Source organism: Plecotus auritus, assembly GCF_963455305.1.
Source record: "Plecotus auritus genome assembly, chromosome: 2".
Classification (NCBI taxonomy): domain Eukaryota; kingdom Metazoa; phylum Chordata; class Mammalia; order Chiroptera; family Vespertilionidae; genus Plecotus; species Plecotus auritus.
In genome coordinates this window covers 84,319,666-84,341,001 of record NC_137771.1, presented here as the reverse complement: position 1 = coordinate 84,341,001, position 21,336 = coordinate 84,319,666, and the positions used below count along the sequence as shown (strand labels likewise).

Below are 21,336 nucleotides of genomic sequence, written 5' to 3'. Positions count from 1 at the left end.
TGTCTTAAATTGGCATAATGGTTTTGGTTCTGAGCTGTCGAGCAAGACCAGACCACAGATGGGCTATTGAACAGTTGTACTTCGCATCCTCTTCAGTTTCACCTTTCTCTTGTGGCATTTTTTCCCCCTCCTGCAGCACTGTACTTATTCTGTGAGTTTTAAGAAATCGCAGCCTTGCCTGGTATTTGTGGCTCAGTGGTTGAGTCTTGACCCATGAATCAGGAGGCTACGGTTCGATTCCCAGTTAGGGCACATGCCCAGGTTGCGGCCTTGATCCCCAGTAGGAGGAGTGCAAGAGGAAGCCAGTCAGTGATTTAAAAAAAAAAAAAAATCATAGCCTTGATGTATAATTTAAGAAATTCTCACCCTGGAAGGGTTGCTCAGTTGGTTAGAGCAGTGGTCGGCAAACTGTGGCTCGCGAGCCACCGTTTGCTGCTCTATTGACTAATGAGTTTGCCGACCACTGACTTAAGCATTTAAAAGAGGAACATTGTGGCTCAGTAGTTGAACTTTGACCTATGAACTAGGACAGTGGTCGGCAAACTCATTGGTCAACTCATTAGCATGCGGCTCACGAGCCGCGGTTTGCCGACCACTGGGTTAGAGCATCAACCTGATTCGCTAAGGTTGCTGATTCGGTTCCTGGTCAGGGCACATACAAGAAACAACCAATAAATACATAAATAGAAGAACAAATCAATGGTTCTCCCCACCTTAAAAAAAAAATCAATCAAAAATTAAAATAAAAAAGAAATTCTGGAACTGGGGTCTCAGGCGTTGCTTTTTCCCAAAGGCAAAGCCGAAGAAGCATAAAAAGCCATGTCTCCTTTTTGCTAACAGTGTGTTTTCAGTGATTTTGATTTTTGTGAGGAGCCCATGTGCTGTCTGATGGCCTTGGTGCAGAAACATGTAGCAGCAGCATGGTCAGATCACTAATTTCTGTTCATTTTCTTTTTTTAATTTTTATTTTCTTAAATCTTTATTTGTTAAGTATTATATAGGCATCCCTTTTCCCCTCATTAACCTCTAACACCCACTTCGTCCTCCCTCCCCCAGGCCCTCACCACCTCATTGTTTGTTTCCACGGGTTATATACATATATGCTTACTAGTTCATTGGTTGATCTCTTCCCATCTGTTCATTTTCTTGTGGCTCTCGTGAAAGTCAATATATTAGTCAGCTCGTATTGTCATAAGAAAATAATATTGACAGTCAGCTTAAACAACAGAAATTTATTTCTAATCATTCTGGAGGCTAGAAGTCCAAGATCCATGGTGCCAGGCATTTCAGTTTGTGGTGAGGAATTGCTTCTTGGCTGTCCTCACATGACTGAGCGAGGGCGTGCACTGGTGTTTCTTCTTATGAGGATACCAGCCCTAGTGGGTTAAGGTCCCACCCAAATGACCTCATTTAACCTTTGTCACTTCATCTAAGTTCTTCAGACATAGTCACACTGGGTGTTAGGGCTTCAATTAGGGATTTGAGTGTAGGGCTTTGAGTATAGAGGTGGTGATGATTTAATTTTAGATTAAGTTAATTTCCATGTTAATATACAACATGGTTCCTTTTGTGCTTAAGTGACATTAGAACAATTTACTAGTACATCAGGAATCTTAAGAGCTGTTTGACCTAAGAGAACTTATTGTTCCTCCCAATTGGATGTATTAAACTTGGATTTATTTATTGAGTGCCTGTTTTTGTGAGACTACTTGGGTTAACCTCAATACCCTATGTCAGTGGGAATTGAAACATGATTCATGTGCAAAGGTTGCTGCTACAGAAGGCCAAGAGCCCTGAGAAAAGGGCAAACAGGGTGAATTAAAGGCCCTAAGGATTTGGGAGGGGACTGGCAAACATCTCTGGAAGGATTTGTCTGTTGTATGAGGTTGAGGGAATCCTATTTATTATACACTAATTCATTTTATTTGTCTGAACGTTATGCTGTAAATATAATTTAGAGCAGTGCCTCCCAACCATTTTCAGTTTTCAACCTGTATGGAAAGAGAAGACCCTGTGAGGTAATCAGACAGCTTTCACTCAGCCAGGGGCGACTTGCATGACTTGCCCATGCACAGAATTTGTTTATCTGTGTTTGCATTTGTAAATGGTAATGTCACCTACCTCCTTCTCCTGGGAGAAGAGTCTCATGTGTTTTCTCAATCTGACCCATTTCATGATTTGAATTCTGTGATGTGTGTATTTATGGAGCTTTAATTACTATCAGATTTGCCACCATGGATTAGTGAAGTTTTGCTTTGCTTGTGAATTTCTTCAAATTCACTTGTGAATTGCCCCAAATTTAGAGGGCATTTTAATTAGCTTTTGGAAATAACCTGTTATGACTTGAGCCACATGAAATATTTAGAGACCTGTATAGTATATCTTTAAAGCCAGAAGAGTGATAACTAGAGATGTTTTAGGGAAATTATCCATCCAGTCCATAAATCCCTTAATTTACATTTTGTTACTCTGTAGCCAAACTCATAGAGCCTTCTATTTTAGTTTTCTCTGTAGTCTTTAGGTTGCTTCTACAGAGTCCCAAATCTAAATTTCAACTTCCTCATAAGTTCTTTATGATCACAAAATAGTACACATCTCTCAGTAGAGGAGGTTTGGGGACAATGAGGGAGAAATAGGAGCTGTTTTATAACCTTAGACCTGCCAATCAAGGAGAATAGTGTCAGCCCAGCTTGTTAGCCAGGACTTCCTGTGTTCTGCCAAGGGCTCTCTCATTCCTGCAGCTTCAGGGCTCCTCATGCCTGATGTCTCAAGACCCTGTTCCTCCTCTCTCTGCACCATTCCCTGACCTTTCATTAGTGTTCTTGGCTCATTCATACTTTGGATTTAATGATTCAGCTCTTTCTGCACACTGGGCCACTTCCTGCGTGACCTGCCCAATCTCTGTCTTCTGTGTTATTCCTGAACCAGGTGTACATTTCCCCTGGCAGGTTTGTGAGCACCCTCAATATGCTTGGCACCTGGTCTTGATGACAGGCAGAGACAACTCGGCCTGAGACTCTCATACCAGCTTCTGGTGCTGTCTGAAATGGCATTTCCCTTCCAATTTTCCATGGCTCTGAATGGGCTATGTTGCCTTCTCATGCAGGAAGGCAGTTGCAGGTTTCTACTTTGGAAACATTTATATCTCTCTCTCTCTCTCTCTCTCTCTCTCTCTCTCCCTCTCTCTCCTTTTTTTTCTGACACTCTCCTTCCTTTGGATATGAGGGGGGGTGGGGAGTATTCATGAAGGACCCAGAGTTTGTAATCCTTGTTTTTGAAAATTACATCTCACCTTCTAGAGCTATTTATTTCTAGAAGGACTACAAACCCTCTTCAGACACTAGCATGCCCGTGGAAATATTCCATATGTACCGCTTTGGTATGCTAGAAACCTGGTACTTTTCAAGAGGGTTCTACATTGCAAATGCTGAGCCTGTACCCTAGTGGCTTTACCCTGTCCTCACCCAGCAGTTTACCCAACTTCCGACTACTAGTGCTGTTTAAAAAGGGCCTTTCCAGTGTACTCAGTTGGAAAGTGTTAAAGGGTGAGCTGGAAGGCTCTCAGCTGGCACTTTCTGACTCTCTCAGAGGAAAATATTGACAAACTCTCCATTCTGCCTGAACTCTTTATATAAATCGAGAAGCCAAGAGTTATGAAGCCCTTGCACAGGGCCAGACTGAACTGTGTGGGAGAACATGTAATGACTAAGGCTAAGATAACTGACTGTTTCTGATAATAAGACTGCTCCTCCTACTCCAGTCCCCTCCACATTTTGATGTTAATCTTCCTGCCACCAAAAATAGAAGTGTCATGAGTGCAGTTTACAGTGTATTCTTGTTCCTGGAGAGCCTTTACTCCAGAAGGTGCATGTAGCTTTTTTTTTTTTAAATGTCCTCTTTCACATAAGAAGGAAAGTACTGGGCTGCGTTATTCAACAGGTGTTGCACCTTCTACTAAGGAAAGTTGCCTTCTCTCATTTTTGGCTTTTTTTCTGGGGTTTCAGGGTTCAAGAAGCAGGAGCTTGCCATTCATTTATTATCCTGTTTGCTTCCATCTGTCTGCCTTACACCTCAATCTGTTGATGGAAAGCCGAATGTGAATGTGCCATGGGGCCTGAGACAGTGCCATCTTCCTGAGTTGTCTTACTGCAGAGCCTTTATAATCCCTTCTACCTAGTCCCCCAGTGAGGTCTGCGGACATAGAGTGTAACCCGAGGGAGAACATTGGCATAGTTTTTCTTTCTTTATCCATCTTTTTACACCCCTGCCTCCACACACGCAGGTCAAGCAAAGATACCTCTTCCAGCACTGTGCACACTGTGCAGCCCACTCTTGGTGTTCCTGCCCTCTGGGGTCTCCTGATGGAAGAATTCCAAGTTAATAGGTGAAGATTGCCATCAAGTGGCTGCTCTTGGTAGTGGATGGTAGGATACTGGACACTATGGCTAGCCTCCTCCACGCACATTCTCCTCCAGTTACTTAGTCCTCTGGGAAAAATGATCAAGCTCGAGTGCTTTCTCTCTGTGGAATTGGCTGTGTGTTTTTTTTTGTTGTTGTTGTTTTTGGGAGAGGGGGGCGGCCAGAGAAAGTTCAGAATATCCCCGCATTGTAAATCCTCAAGGCATCTATGTGAACCCTGACTGCACCTTCCAGGGTTGACTAGAACTAAAGGCAGGTTTAGTGCAGTGGTCAGAGCTCAGGGTCCTGGAGCTATGAATGCAGGTGATCCAGAGGCTTACTGGAGAGAACTGCTGGGTGTTCTCTCCTGCCAGGTCTGGGCCAGCAGTCCAGAGCCCTCCACCCTGCTGGTGGAAATTGGCAGGGAAGAATATGTGTCACTCTGAAGGGATGGCCCCACCTTCCCACCAGGGTGAAAAGAATAACAAACCCAATTCAGCCATTCTGTTTGGCTTCTGTTCATTGTTTCCCAGCTCTGACAAAGGAGTGATAATTTCTTTCTCAGAGGTGATATTTAGGCTTATTTAAAGTCCTTAGTACCTGCCAGAAAATAAGATTGCAAGAGTAATTGTTATTTGAGGTTGTAGATATACATTACTTAACTGCTTCCCATAAAAGCTGAAGCTGTATCATAAAACAGCACCCTTATAGGACTGGTCCCCCCCCCCCCCCCCCCTTCCCTGGGTCTGGACGCCTGCATCCTGTAATTAGGCCTCACCCTGGGCCTTGGGAGCAGAAGCTCCAACTGAGCTTGAAGGAAGTGATTCCTATTTAGTTTTCCCTGGCAGGTCAGCCCTTAATGGTGTTGGGAAAACCTGCCCTATGGTAAGAGTAGAAGTGAGGTTTGTGTAGGTGGGGCACCCAGACCAGTGTGCAGAGGACTTGATTCTGTAGTCTCTGAGCAGCCTGGGAGAAGGCTTTCTGAGCTGGCACATAGGAGGAGAAAGAAAACGGATTTGTGCCAGCAGGGTTGGAGGGGGAGGCCTGAGGCAGGCCGAAGGACAAAGTGACTATGGAGTACATCAGAATAGTGGTTAAACGTTGGGTTCGGGTCAAGGAAAGAAAATTCTTAGTGCTTATATATTTTCAGCAGCTTTTAGAAGTGATAGAGGTTATGTTATGTAACCATTCACATGGCAAACTGTTGAATCATTAAACCAAAATTCCTGGATTCCAGCCATTTAAAGCAATATCAGATGTATTAAAAAAACAACAACCCATGTATATTGTAAAGAACACTAACATTCTATATAATAAAACCCTAGTATGCAAATCAACGGAACGGTGGAAAGTCCAGCGGAACAACTGGTCACTGTGATGCGCACTGACCACCAGGGGGCAGACGTTCGACGCAGGAGCTGCCCCTGGTTGGTGGCAGCTTCTGCATTGAGTGTCTGTCTCCCAAGAGGGGGCGATTGGGGGGTGGGGCCGGCCAGCGGGCCCAGCCAAGGTGGTTGCCAGTGGGGCCCCCCCATCACCTCGCCTGTTGGTCGCCCCACATATGGCCCTGATCACTGGCCAGGCCTAAGGACCCTACCCTATATATTGGGAACAGTCTCTTAGATTTAAAAGTTAAAACCTGGCAAGGCTACTCTAACAATGAAAAACCAGGATGATGGCAGCGATGACATGCATAGATTCTGCCTTGAACATTTTGTGGTCAGCCCTGATTCTGACACTTATAACTGTGTGACAAAGCCAATTACCCAACTTCTCTCTGCATCAGTTTTTCCACCCATAAGATGGGGGAAATGGTACTACTGCCTCAGAAGGATCATGTTATGTACTACTTTTATAATCAGGGTAAAAAAAATGTAGCTGCCCATACAACAGCAAGATGCCTTTCACCTGTATGAAAAGTATGGTCACTGGTGCATGCAGCATCCCGGATTGCAAGAGGGATGTCCTACTATTGGTTTAGGACTGAAATCCCCTGAGGGGTCCTGGATTGCGAGAGGATGCAGGCCAGGCTCAGGGGACACCCTCCCCCCAGCCCCTATGCACGAATTTTGTACACTGGACCTCTAGTTGGGTTATAATTCTACTTGCACCAGTAGCTGGGCATCATGATGAGCAGTTATCTCTTCATAGCTTTCTTCATTATGTAAAAGAAAGCACATCTTGTCCCATTTGGCTTTCTTTTAGTGATGATTATATACTGATGTTTATGGCATGTCAAGTTCTTCTTCCGACTTTCAAGGTCCCCAGTGCTGTTGGGCCAGACATTTGGATGCTTTTGTAGAATTTGGGAGAAATGGCTAGGAGGTAATCGAGAGGAAAAGTGTCTTTCTTGGCCACTGTGCCTCTTCTATGGTGTGTGTATTCTTCTCTACCCCCAGCCTCACCTGCACGAAGGACTGGGGGTTTACTGTGTGTGTAGGAACTAGACAGTGAGCCAAGTGTCACCTGTGTGTGGGGTTTACACCTCTTTGTGCCTCTAACCTTGAGGGTAGCAAAATGTGAGTGTAAGTCAGATTAAATTCATGTGGCACTTGATTTGTTCATGAGTCTTAGTTGGTGATTGCTGACCTTTCACCCTAAAGCTATGTCAGGATCACCTAAAACCATTTATGTTATAAATCACCCTTTAGGGTAATTGCTTTGCAAACAAAGAGAAAGTTTTTCTACAGTGTTTTGTGAATAAGTTCTTGGCTTTTTAATGTTCCAACCTCTAGTTTCCCTTCTTCGTTCTTCTAAAAGCTAGACTGATTACACCAGCAGCCATGTATGTGCTGCTGAACTGATGGGGATTTGTCAGCTTCTGCTCCGTTTGCCACTCCTCTTCTTTTTACCATGCCTCCTGAAACAGAAGTCATGCCTGTCTGACTTGCCCTGTTGCGTCTAAGCTCCTAGCAGAGGACTGGAGAGAGGTAAGAGAGACTGCTACTATCTGCAGATTTGATGGCAGGTCTAGAGATTAAATATGTAAAAATGTATAAGTTAGTGCTATCCAGTGGACCTTTCTACAGTGATGGAGATGTTCTATATCTGCGTTATCTTTTATGGATACCACTGGCTACTAGCCTTGATGTCCAGCTGGTCCAATTACTTTTAGTTAATTAAAAAAGCCACATGTGACCACTGGCTACCGAATTTTCATGCAGTTCTTGAGTCAGGATGAGTGGTGAAATTCTCTCTTTTATCCGCTATCTTTTGTTGTTGTTTTTGGCAGTTCTTTCTAGATAGCCAGTGTACTTATATTCTTTCTAGAAACATCCTCTTTCAACTACCCTCATGATACGTTATGTAGGCAATGCTAACAAAGTGAAACGAATATTAACCTTTTATTCAAATGCCTTTCATTTGTTTGGCACAATTTCAGAATACTTTTGCCCATGATATTAGTGCCATGATAGTCATATTATCCTTGAATTCAGTATAGCAATGTATTGCCCTAGCCAGTTTGGATCAGTGGATAGAGCGATGGCCTGCGGACCAAAGGGTCCTGGGTTCAATTCTGGTCCAGGGCACATACCGCGGTTGCAGGCTCCTCCCTGGCCCTGACCCTGGCCCTGGCCCAGGTTGCAACTTGTGCAAGAGACAACCAATCAATGTGTTTCTCTCATATCTATGTTTCTCTCTGTCTTTTCCTCTCTCTTCTACTCTCCCTAAAAATAAATGGAAAAATATCCTCGGTTGAGGGTTAACAACAAAAACAAAATGTATTGCTGGCTTCAAAATTACCTTTATGTGCTCTTCTCACTTATATCCAGGTATTTTTGTTAGCAAGGTGTTTTTTTGTTGTTGTTGTATTTTTAAAAAGTATTTTATTGATTTTTTTATAGAGAGGAAGGGAGAGGGATAGAGAGTTAGAAACATCAATGAGAGAGAAACATCCATCACCTGCCTCCTGCACACTCCCCACTGGGTATGTGCCCGCAACCAAGGTACATGCCTTTGACCGGAATCGAACCTGGGACCCTTCAGTCCGCAGGCCGACGCTCTATCCACTGAGCCAAACCAGTTAGGGCAAGGTGTTTTTTTGTTTTGTTTTGTTTGTTTGTTTGTTTGTTTTTAATTGAAAACACTTTATTTAATAGTGAATAATTTAGAGATTTTAGAAAATTATGAAGACTGCTGCTGCAGAGAATATAGTTTCTTATTTTTATTTTTATTACTAGTCTGTTTTTAAACCCAATTTTATTATTTTATGCGGTGGAATTTCTGCCGTTTAAAACACTGAGTTTTTTGCCAGGCTGGTGTGGCTCAGTGGTTGAGAATTGACCTATGAACCAGGAGGTCATGGTTCGATTCCCGGTTAGGGCACATGCCTGGGTTGTGGGCTCAATCCCCAGTGTGGGGCATGTTGGAAGCAGCTAATCAATGAGCCTCTCTCATCATTGTTTCTATCCTTCTCTCCCTTTCCCTTCCTCTCTAAAAATTAATAAAAAATATATTAAAAAAATAAAACATTGCGCTTTTCCTCATGTTAATAAGTTTTGGAAAATGATTTGAAAAAAACATTCTTTTTAAAAAAATATATATTTTATTGATTTTTTTACAGAGAGGAAGGGAGAGGGATAGAGAGTTAGAAACATCAATGGGAGAGAAACATCGATTAGCTGCCTCCTGCCCACTCCCTACTGGGTATGTGCCAGCAACCAAGGTACATGCCCTTGACCGGAATCGAACCTGGGACCCTTGAGTCCACAGGCCGACACTCTATCCACTGAGCTAAACTGGTTAGGGCATGAAAAAAAATTCTGTGTAATAATTTTAATAAGTTATGTTTCATATTTAGCAGTAGTCTCTATATGGTAAATGAGACTTTTAAGAAAAATACCATAAAGAATGCACACAGAATTAAGTGACTGATCTAACTTTACTTTATAAAAAAAGTAGAAGGATTATAGTTATTTTGGCTTTCATTTGAACATGTTAGTAACAAAATATGTTTATCTAAGTAGGATATAAAAGGTTAAATACTTTCAGGAAGATACAGAACAGCTTTACAGACAAATCATTGGCTCCAAAACAAAACTTTGAAATTGAAGGGGTTAAATGCCTAGAAATGTGAAGGTTATTGTTAGGTTTATGAACATTCTAATTTTATTTCACCTGAAAATTTGAAGGCTATTTTCCCAAGAATTTTTCATTTTGATCAACATATTCCAAGAAATAGGTATATTATAAATTACAGAGGTTGTTCTTAGCAAAATACTTTTAAACACAAAGAGATAATTCTTGGATCTATTTTTCTTCTCAGGAAGAGAAGAGGGGGGTGTACCTTTGAATGCTTGGTAAGTTATAGAATGGGACCTTAGAGGTAGGACACTTCAGGCTTATGAAAGCCTAAAATAGCCTTTAAGCAGCAACTTACTCTTTCAACAGCCTTTATTAGGCCTCAGCCATTTTCTTTAGGTATGGACTAGGTTTTGGTGGGCAAGATTAAATCCTCTTGGTTATGGAACATGATATATCAATATTTGCTTGTCACTGTGGGTATTGCATTAAAGTAGCACCTGTAGAGCGGTTGGTGTCACTGAAGGTTGACAGAATGAGAAGCAGGAGCTTTCTAGGCAGATGGAGAGGAGAGAATATTCCAAAAGAATAACATGTACAGAGGCACTGAGGTTTGAGAGTTCAAGTAATGAAGAGAATGTGTCATTTGCCATACATGCAGAACCCAAGCTAGCTGTCTTATAGAATGTCTATCATGGAGTGTCATCAGGTTTGAAAACCAAAGCACTGCTAGTCAGTCTGTTGCATGGCTCCAGAAGCTAATGCAGAATAACTTTTTTTTTTTTTTAAATAGACACAAATAAGATTTAAACCAGGAAAAGAAGCAACAAAATAATGAAACTGATTTGAAATCCTTGCTCATAAACCTGTGTTTTTCTGATTAATTTCTTAGTATTACTTTTTAGAAGTGAAATGCTGAATTCCAAACTTCAAAAAATTGTTGGTACACATTACCAAGTGTGGCTGTCTAGAAATAGTTTATCAATTTATTCCCATGCTAGCAGTTTATGGGAGTGTACGTATTGTCAAAATCAGAGTTTGAAAAGGTGATCAGCCACTCTGCAACAGTGACCTGAGTCAGCGTTCCATTTCAGTCCTTTGCAAACTGTTTTCCATTATTTATTCTTCTTCAGTAGGTAAAATGACCATCTTGAGATTCTAATTGAATTTTACTTTATGCTATTGTAGCTTATGTTTTCAGAATAACCTCAATGTTGATAATATTTTAATTGGCATCATGTTTACCTTTTCAAATTTATTACCTGAATCATTTTAAAATATAGTAACAGCTAAAATATATTTTATCTTGTTTGTCTTTATAACAAAACTAGAGGCCCGGTGCACAGAAATTCGTGTACCGGAGGGGGGGTGTCCCTCAGCCCGGCCTGCACCCTCTCCAATCTGGGACCCATCGGGGGATGTCTGACCACAGGGATCGGGCCTAAACTGGCAGTTGGACATCCCTTTCACAATCCGGGACTGCTGGCTCCCAACCGCTCGCCTGCCTGATTGCCCCTAACTGCTTCTGCCTGCCAGCCTGATTACCCCCAAACCACTCCCCTGTCAGCCTGATCGATGCCTAACTGCTCCCCTGCTGGCCCGGTCACCCCCAACTGCCCTCCCCTGCCGGCCCGGTTGCTTCCAACTGCCTTCCCAGTTGCCCCCAACTGCCCTCCCCTTTTGGCCTGGTCACCCACAACTGCTCTCCCTGCTGGCCATCTTGTGGCCACATGAGGATGGCCATCTTGTGACCACATGGGGGTGGCCATCTTGTGCGAGGGCATGACAGTCAATTTGCATATTACTTCTTTATTATGTAGGATAATTTACAGTATATATTGAACAAAAATTCTGATTAATTAGTCAACACCAAAGTTTATTATGACACACTATATAGATAGCACTTGCTATGTACCATGAATCCTTTTACATATATAATTGGCCTTAATTAAACCAACCATGTTGTCCTTATATTCATTTTGACAGATGAGGAAACAAGCACAGAGCACTTTTGATGTTTCTTTTTAAAGTTTATGCAGTTTGAGTAAAACTAGGATTAGAACCATGCCACCTTGTCTGTACTGTGCTGTGTGTGCTGTGAACCACCTAGGTTCTTAGTGCTAGATACTTACCAATAAACCAGCTTTTTTTTTCTAATTAAAAAAGTCTGATGGAACATTGTCTTTTCTGATGATAGCCTTTTGAGTTTCCTGGTTTAAGTGTAGTGCCATTTCATTGATATTAGTGATTAAACCAAGTTTGTTTCACCAGTTAATATATAGTTACCCAGCCTAGATCTCCGTACTCTGTTCTTATAATTATTGGTATTATTTTATAATTGTACAGTGTGGCCTTGAAGTCAAGTTGGCTATAGAGCCAGCCACATGAATTATACAGTTAGTTGAGCGCTGTTGGTGCTTCAGGAATTAACCAAACCTTTTTGGAAAGAGTCCAAGTCAGACTCCATGTGCACCTAATTCTGCTTGGTATATTGCCAGTGTATTAACTCTCATTTAAATATTCTAACAAGTAATGTTTGTTTATATTATGGCAGCTGCTGTAAAGTACCCTACTTCATTAATATTTTTGAAAGTAAAATATTAGCAGGCCTAGGTCATATGATCAATACTATGTAATTCAGCTCAAATAACAAATATCTTTGTGAAAACATGCCTAATGCAGTGTGATCATTAAAATTCTCCTATTTGGAAATTTCTCAGACTCCAAAACCTTACGCACTTCTCTCACACAGGGCAATCCACTGTACCCCCACCCCTCCTTTATGCTAAGCATTTTTTGGGGAAATTATTGTAAGTTGCAGAGAACTCAAATGCTAAGGTGCTACTTTTATAAGAAGTAACTTGTATGGGTAGCAGGAAATTGGAACTTTTGGAGGGAGATCATGAATGATAAGGAATGTTCTATGCCTTGTTCCAACTCTGTAAGGCCTGTCTCTCCTTTATATGATGGGCCCTAGCTCTCAATATACACTGGCTTCCTTGATTTGATACACGAATTAAACATGGTCTTAATGCTTCTGAAGCAGTTTGTTCTTTAATTAATCAACACAGAGTACTATTAGATATCCAAATTTGATTAAGGCATGCAAATGAATTGCACTGTCATTTTATTTTAAGTCCTAGATTGGGGTTTGCTCCAGTCATATATTTTTAAAATATGAAGTGCATTCAGTGGGCTGCTGGAGTTGGCCCGGCTCAGAGGTAATAAAATGGCTATGCACATAGGTAGGTCCTTGATTCTGAAGCTCTTACCAGCAAAATATGTCCTTAGATGTCCTGGTGTTTAGGTGATAATTAGATGGGATGGCTGCCATGTACCTGGCTGGCATCACTGCATTTCTTAGGATAAGGAGATCCTTTCTAAAATTTTGTTCTCTTCTGAAGTAGCAATTGTAGTGCCTTGTTCTCTGGAGTCTTGAGTAATAGAAGGTCTTTATATTTAAACATTTAGGTATTACAGTGATACATTGCTGGTGCACAAGCAAAAAGTGACACCTGCTTTGGAAATTGATTTGACCTTAACTTGTAAATTTGAGTATTTGCATATTTAAGAATTTTCAATAATTCCACTCCTAGGTATGTATCCCAGAGAAAGACTAGTACCTGCTTTCCAGGGGATAAACAGAAGAAAGTTTGCAACATGGTTCGTGATAGCAACAGACTTGCAATACTTTAGAACAAGAGAATCAAAATAAATTGTGGAATATTCATTCAATGGAGTATGATAAACAATAGTGAAAATGGATGGGTAAAGTGTAAGCAAAATCATGGATGGATTTTAGTAACCTAATGTTGAGCTGGGGAGAAAACAAGTTCCCTGGGACTAAACACGGTATGATATTCTTTTTGTGAAGTTCATAATCAAGCATAGTGAAATAAAATACTATTTAGGCCTACATATTTGTGCCATACCTTAAAAATAATTAAATGGGAAGGGGGAAGCACAAAGCTAATGTTTTAGTAATTGGGTTTGACTGTGGACTGGCAGATATTCTCTTTTTTTTTTTATTAAAAAGTAAACTAAACATGGGAGACTGAAGTTGATAATATTGGAGAAGTCTTCATTTGGAGAAGTCTTCATTTAAGAATTTGGACTTGTTCTGATCTTTGACCATTGAGGCTTAGCTACTGGTATTGTCAATCATATTAACTTGGAATAAAGAGAGAGTGCTTGCCAGTCTCACCCTTTATATCCTCTCCTCTTTTCAGGCTTTAAATAGCGAGGGTTGTGTTGCTATTCTTAAACTGAACCTAGCTCTCAGTTTTATTGTGTATGTCCTGTTGCTTGTTGTTAGTCTGTCTGGAACTGTTCATATGTTCCTCTTTGGCAAACCAGTATTTTATCTAAACAGTCCAAAACCTACAAACCTTCATTGGCAAGAGTTTTCCAACTCTCCTTTCTGACCCAGCAGCAGATCACAGGCCAGAGTTGGACACACTGAGCTACCTAAGCATCTATTTTAGTAAATACTGAGAGCAATCAGATGCTAATAATAGTTTTGGGAGTAAAAACAGCCTGGGCCAACATCCTGTTAGGTCTTGCCTTTTTCATTTTAAATACCTTGTTACCATGTTAGTTAATGGGAAGAGGAAGCAGCGGTAAAGTCGGGAGAGTACTGCTGATGGTTTGTGCACACTCCTGTCAGATGATTGGGGATAAGGACCTCAAGCTTCATTTCTGGCCAGTTGTTTCTGTCTTGTGGTTTCTACTTTCTTACTAACCTTTCCCCAGAATTACCATACATTCAAATATCTGTCTCATATTTCCCTTCCAGTTCTCTCTTTTGGGTGCTTTTGATTAGTGAAGGCGCCAAAAGACAGGTCCCAACAGAAAGAAGAGGAAAAAAGCCAAATAGTCATCCCTTAAATGTCCTTTAATTAACTGTGTATGACTTATACTGCAGTGGGACACATGCCAAGCAGTTGTTCAACATGATAGGAATATACTGCTCTGGAGAGAAAAGTCAATGAGGGCCTGCTCTGTGGGCTCGTACTGGGCACAGAAAGATTGCAGAGGGATTTTCCAACTGTGTGTATGCTCCACAGAGAATTGTATAGTGAGGTTGTTCCAGTGTGTTACTTGTCCTTGTCCCCAAAAACCACAGGATTCATGGATGGCCTTCTGTTAAGACTGTCAAAGAAACTGGCTCTGTGATCTTGTATAAGAACCATACCTGCACGGGCCTTGGTTTACTCACCTTTCAAGTGGAAGATTCAGTAGCTTGTCTCTAAGGCCCTATCTATAATTCTGGTTGCCTATTTATTTATTTATTTATTTATTTCCTCATCCAAGGATATTTTTCCATTGATTTTTAGAGAGAGTGGAAGAGAGAGGGAAAGACAGAGAGAAATATCAATGTGAGAGAAACACATTGATTGCCCGGACCAGGACCCCGGGCTGGGAAGGAGCCAGCAACCGAGATTTGTGCCCTTGACCGGAATTGAATCCAGGACCCTTCAGTCCACAGGCTGACACTCTCTCCATCCACTGAGCCAAACCGGCTAGGGCAATTCTCATTTTAAAATGGTGGATTCCAAGTAGAGATAAGAGAAGACCATCACCTACCTCCCGGTATTTTTTGTTTAGAAGTGATGCAGGTGGATAGGCCCTGATGATTTGTTGGCTGGATGCCCTGAGCAAAGCTAACATCTGTCTTCAGTGGTTTTGGTAGGTCTAAATAACTTAACCTGTATAAAGCCCAGAAGGGGCTTATTCATTGGTTAAATAACAACAACAGTAGCAAACTGAAAATAATAGTAAGCAGCATTCTTCCTCCAGTTCCCTTGGATGAATCTGTGAGGAGAATTTTTAAAGTTGTGTGGGTTCTTTGAGAGTGATGCACCATCTTTTTTTCCCTTTGGAAAAGCGTAAAGAGGAAAGTGTGGGATGGTGTTCAGAGCATGTGTTTGGGATATTATAATTTCCAGCTGAAGTCCAAAAGCTTCTAAAGAATTGACTTTAAAAACCCCAAAGCTTATGAGATATGAAAGGAGATGCAAACTCCAGTTATCTGAGGCCAGGGAGCTGGCCAGCCTTGTTGGAGTCTTGCCTTTTTCACCCTTCTCACAGCTGCCAGGCTACAAAGCCTGTTTTGTGAAAGATCCTCAAGAAACAATGAGGGAAAACAGCTTCTATTTTATTAGATTAGATGAATTTATGTGCCTGGGGGAGGGGTGTCCATGTGTTGGGGTGGGGAGGGCAGCTGTGGCCCATGTGGTCCTCACATAAGTAACTCTTGTCGCTGAAATTGGAGGGAGGGAGAGGATGGGCTGAAGGAGGAACATGTGGAAAGAGATTTCTGCAGTCTGTCTGGAGAGCTGCCCAGGTTTCCCAGCCAAAAAAACAAATAAAAATAAATAAAGGCAAGTGCTGAATGACACAGATTATGATATTAAAAAGGGATGCCATTGAAAATGTGCCATGGACCCCACCATCCGTGGGGGTGGAGTGTGTGCATGAGTGGGGGCAGTGGTCTGACAGATTGGGTTTACAGAAGTGTGGACTGCCCCCATCAAAGGTGCCCCCCACCCCACTCCCATGTCAGAAATCCTAAAATAAGGATTTGTCTGCATTGCAGGTTGGGGAAATTGCAGGATGAGAAGCTAGTCACTCTTTTCCTTTTTTTTTTTTTTTTAATTTTAATTTGTGGGGAGGGGGAAAAAGCCCCAAACCCCTCCTCTTGGGTATTAGATTCCCTCCCACTCACATAAATAACCTACTCTCCCTGGTGCGCCCATCCCCTCTCCCCTCCCCCGTGCCCCTGGGCTGTCCTATTGCTGCTCGGAATCTGCACTGCCGGAATCTGCACTGCCGCCTGCTTATTACGTACTGGGAGGATTGTTGACAAGTGCTCTGGAGCCTGCCTCCCTGCGCTCTTCCTTCCTCTCTCCCTCCCTCCCTCCCTCCCTCTGTCCTCCTTCCTCTCTGTCTCTCTGCAATGAACCGGCTCTGAGGATGGCTGCTCCACGGGTCTGTCAGGTGCAGTTTTTGGTGGCTTATCTTGAGGAACCTGGGATAGAAGGTCTGTTCCTATAAATAAAATAAAAACCAAATAGCTCTATATTTGTTTCAGGCTGGTATGGCCTTTGTTGGAGAAATAGGCCTTTTGTGGGTTTCCCTACTGGGGTCCTGATTAATCCATTATGGATGGCAAGGTGCTATGTACATGAGTATATAAAAAGTGTTGTGATTTGCTTAATATTAATATTCTTTTAGCTTTGATATCCTCCCTAGGGGTAGTGGTGGCTCCTGCAAAGGCACTGTGGAAATTTACAAGAGAGAATTAATGTCGCTCTTAAAGCATTTAGCTCTGTTGACCATTTTGGCCAAATCTGCAGTTTTAGCCAGGCTTGTATGAATTTAGACATTTCTTTCTGGGGTCTGAATGACATCCAGCTATGGCTGGTTCCTTTATTTTATTACCAGTGAATGTGATCATTTCCAGCATTTAAAAATAGATGTTTGCTTTAAGTTAATTAGTTCATCCTCACCATAGCTTTGGTTTTCTTTATAAACAGCATGATGGTTTTATTTCCCTTCAGACTATCTCTTGTCTTCTCTCCTTGAAAGATAGAGGAAACTGAGGCATGTAAATAGATACTAAGTGATTCTAGGTTAGACCTTAAAGCTTTAAACTTCCAGTGCTCTTGATTCTTCTGCCTTCATCTATATTTGTGTTAATACATAAAAACACGAATGAATTTTAAGAGCCATTTATTTCAGGTGCCTCATTATTTTTTACAGATTTTGTGGCCACATGCTTGGAGCTCTGCTTTCTGTTCTGCTTCCATTTGATTTCAGCATTGGAAAGAATAGAGGCAGTAGGCCTCTCTGAACTTGTTTGCTGTCAGCAGATTTTTTTTTTAATTGATCAAAAATTTTTTTTCTTACTTTAAATAACCCACTTAATCCTTTTTCATATTCATCTGAAAAGTGGGCGTGCAGTTGATTGGCCTGTGTGTGAGTGAGGTAATGAAGGTACTGGGAAACCTGCTCCTCCCAGTCATGCTACAGACAAAATAATGTAGAACTTCTATGGGATCCACTTGTATTGTCTTATGGAATCAAGGCAGCCAGAGAGGTTTGGGAGTAAGGGTGTGACATTTTCTTAGCCGAGAATTATGATGTCAGTCAGGACACAAAGTATTTTGCGTTGTGCCTATTTATCATCATAGACTAGTACACAAAATTATTAATCTGATGGGATTTGTTGATTTGCATTAAAGCCAGCTTTGCTCAACTTGGTGTAGAGATTTACTAATAATATTTGAGAGCCTGTTTTTTTGACTAACTTACATTTGTGTGGGGAAAATGTAAGGATGGTGTGAAGCTTTAAAGATTATAAACACACACACACACAGACATACACATACAGTCATTACTTAAATGTAGGCTAGCACTAGCTCTCTGATAACATCACTAGCTATCTCAGAACATGCTGTATATATGGAAATCTTCCCTTGAGAAGTGCTAATTCCATGATTTGTAAAATCGGATTTTGGCATGTCAGGTTATCTGAACATAAAACTTTAAACATGTTGGTCTCATATTCTCTGCAACGATGCCATTGTTTTGTAGTTCATTTCCCATCAGCCCAACATTGTCTTTAATCACTTTTCTTCTGAATGTGGAAGGTAGTCTTTGACCTCTGGGGTGTTTAGTACTGGACCATCTGAGAGTTACATGTCCTAGAGGACTCCAAGGATTCCTGCTTTTGATGGACAATTATAACTGGGTTGCCCAGGTGGCATGCACTTGACTGGTTTTGCCTGTATAAAATTAGTAAGGTGTGGGGATGGGGATGGGTCTAGAGGAGTTAGGATTGCTCTACAATGAGAAGTTGTTCTTTTGCATCCAATGTGGATGTTTATATTTTAATAATAATTATTGTTCAAGTTACTGTACCTTTCCTGTTTGTTACAAAAATCATGTTAAAGCTGAAAAATGAGTGAAAAGGAAGAGAGATTGTAGAGGGAGGGGGAGCCCTTTCCCCAAAGAAGTAAGAGAGCTGCATCCAAATGCACAGTATGTTTTGCTCACTGGGTTATTATCAGAATTTCAGTAGCTTCTGGGTTGGTCCAGAAATCTTACCGAGAGATCATGGAGCCTTCCCACTGAGTGCTTTCTATATGGAATGAAGTTCAGCCTTGGTGTTTTGGTTGGCGTTTTCCAGCCTTCTCTCCATGACAGTGTTTTTTCTCCTCTTTTGACTCTTGGGAAGGACTTGCGAAGGAGAGATCTTTTGTCTTTTGATCATCTTCATTTTGGGTTTATATAGCTTGAATAGGGTTGATTTCCTCATAGCAGTAATCTGGTCACCCTTCCTGTGTGTAAATGTGCGTCTGTTTGGGTGGGCTCTTTCCTTTGTGACTGAAGGTGAGGCAGTGCCTTCTGAGCTCCCTGTTCTCCCTGTTCTGGGCTCCCTTCTGGGCTTTTATCCTGCTTGACTCTCAAATTTAGCCATTTGCTTGATTCTGAAATAGAAAAAAAGGCAGGGGGTCAGATGCTTTTTTTGCTTACCCAGTGGCCCAACTTTTCCACGTTACTAATTACCACTGTGTCAGGTTTTTACCTAACCACTAATTCTCAAAAAATTGAGCATGCGAAGGAGGTTTAGAATCCCCAAGATTTTTGGGGGGGGATAAAGGTTGTCTGGTGGCTGTGAAGGGCTCCTATGGGATCCATTGACTCAATCTCTTTCTCCATCCACCTACCTACCATTCTTTTGGGTGTTAAACTAACAAAAAACCCATGTTTTCCCTGTGTCTTAGGACTCTTTGACCCCTGGCACTTTTTGGACTGCGTTTGCTTGGTTGGAATAGGTATCTCCATAGCTGATTTGAGAGTAGACAAAGGGGAGCCCAGGTCTGCTCAGGGGCCATTCTCCTGAGGGAAAAGGGATAATTATTTTCCCTAAGCCGAGGTATTAAACCTCTTTCATTTGCGCTTCGCTGACCATGAGTGTGACGGTGACATCATGCCTCACGATTGCCATTTGTTCCCAACCCTTTCAGTATTTCGATAAGGAGAGGATGTCAGTGGACCAGCCTGGGCTTGGCTTCGCTGACATCTCTGCACTGCTCACCCTCTTCCTGGAACCCTAGGACAGATGGAAGAGCTTAGTTGCTGACCCGAAAATGGTTTTTAACTCCTGTGAAGCTGGCCTGAGCAGATTTTCCCTAGCATACAAATGCAAAAAGCCAGCAATCCAATTTTTCTCTCAAAATTTGAGTAAAAATAGGTGTTTTCATTAGTAATGACAGCAAGCTATGCATTCTGACTACCTCAGAAGGAGTTCTACCTCAACCAAGGGGGCTGCTTTTATAATTTTTCTCTCAACTCAGAGGGCTGCAGCCAACCCCATCCCCCAACACACACACTCAAGCACACACAGCTGCTGAAACGAAAGCTCTCTTTGGATGCTTGACTGTTTAATATGTAATGTGATACCTTGTCTCACAGTGACAGGGTGACAGACGGGCATTGGCTCTATAATACAGAATTACCTTTTGTGCATCCCTCCTACAACAAAGCCAAATCCATTGACTCTCCCTAATATGGTAATGCGTCTGGTGTGCTCCAGATGTTTTGGAAGCTCAGAACAGCTTCAAAGTCTCCTTGTTTTTCTTTTTCTTTAACTCTTCCTTCTTTAAGCATTGCTTTTGTGAAATAGAAGCATTAGATTTTTCTTAGTTTTTATATTGTAATGGACATGTAGATAAGGAGAGGACTAGTGAAACGTCTTTATGTCTAAAACATCATAAAATTATAAGGACTGTACATACATTCTAGTCCTTTTTTCAGATATTGGTAAAGAATTACCTTCAATGTGTGTTTGTGTTCTGAAATCCGTGGCTCTCATCAGTTGCTTAGTTGAAGTTCCTTCAGCTAAAGAAATCTTTAGCCTCCTTTATGTTTCAATTTTCCCAACCCCTTTTATGTTAAGGCAAAAGGAAGATCAAGAACAGGAATTCTTATTCCCCTTTGCTGCTGCTGTTCTAGGCTTAGAAAGAAGATGGTTTTAGTGTGTGGCCTTCTATCTTTTCATTTCTCGCTGATTGGGAAGATGGGATGAAAAGTTCCTGAATTTGATGGCAGAAATCTGTTGTATCAGATTTCCATGGGGTTCTCAGTGTGAGAGAATGGGCCCTGCCATTGTGGTGGATGCGGGGTCTTAGGCCTGTGGTGTGCCGCTCCTCTCAGCTGATGGTGACTAGCTGAGGTTACAGGCAGTCCCCAGGCTGCCTTTAATGCAGTGATTCGGAATTTTCAGCTCATATTTATTGCTTTTGTCAAAGACAATAGACGCAGTTTAATTTAAGTTCAACCTACTGAATATTAATAGAGGAGAACAAATGCTAATGTGGGGAGACTGAATCCTTGGGCCATTCAGTTTCCTCTGTTTAACCTCCTCTCCCCAACAAAGGTTTGTGTAGGCTGGGGGAAGGGTTTGGGAAAATAAAATCAGTTTGTGTTTGAAGGAGGAGGAGATGCCTTTTCATCTTTTCTCATTTACTAACAATAATAATTCAAAAAATTGTTGGCAGGGCTTTGTTAGGGGGAGGAAAAGGTAGCACCCATTAGCTCGTCTAATATTATAATAATGGGTATTCTGCCCTGTGGCATCTTATCCCATCTTGCTGACCTGGCTCTTTTGGATTGGGCAGGCAGTAGGATTTGGATGAAAACATTCAAAATGAAAAGGGGGAGTCAGTATACTGGAGACATTAAAAGGGTGTGTGTGTGTGTGTGTGTGTGTGTGTGTGTGTGTGTGTACAAAAGAAAAAGCCCAGGTTTATCCAGCCATGTAGACTAAAAATAAATGTGAATGTTCTTTGTGCTGACATACATAGGATGGTAGCACTCAAATTGAAAAAGTCATTCATATGCAGAACA

At 41.7% G+C, this 21,336-nt stretch overlaps 1 protein-coding gene across 5 annotated transcripts in view; it reads left to right on the top strand.

Moving 5' to 3' along the window:
* Positions 1 to 21,336, top strand: part of JARID2 (jumonji and AT-rich interaction domain containing 2) — a gene marked incomplete at its 5' end in the record, with an annotated part of 306,278 nt that overhangs the window by 155,713 nt on the left and 129,229 nt on the right. Inside the window, one exon of one of the 5 annotated variants that reach the window (XM_080656846.1) lies at positions 16,254 to 16,462. The exons of the other annotated variants lie outside the window; for them this stretch is intronic. Within the exon in view, the coding sequence (XP_080512972.1) occupies positions 16,396 to 16,462 (67 nt within the window). Of the gene's footprint in view, positions 1 to 16,253; positions 16,463 to 21,336 lie in introns of those variants that run through there. 5 annotated transcript variants of the gene reach the window in all.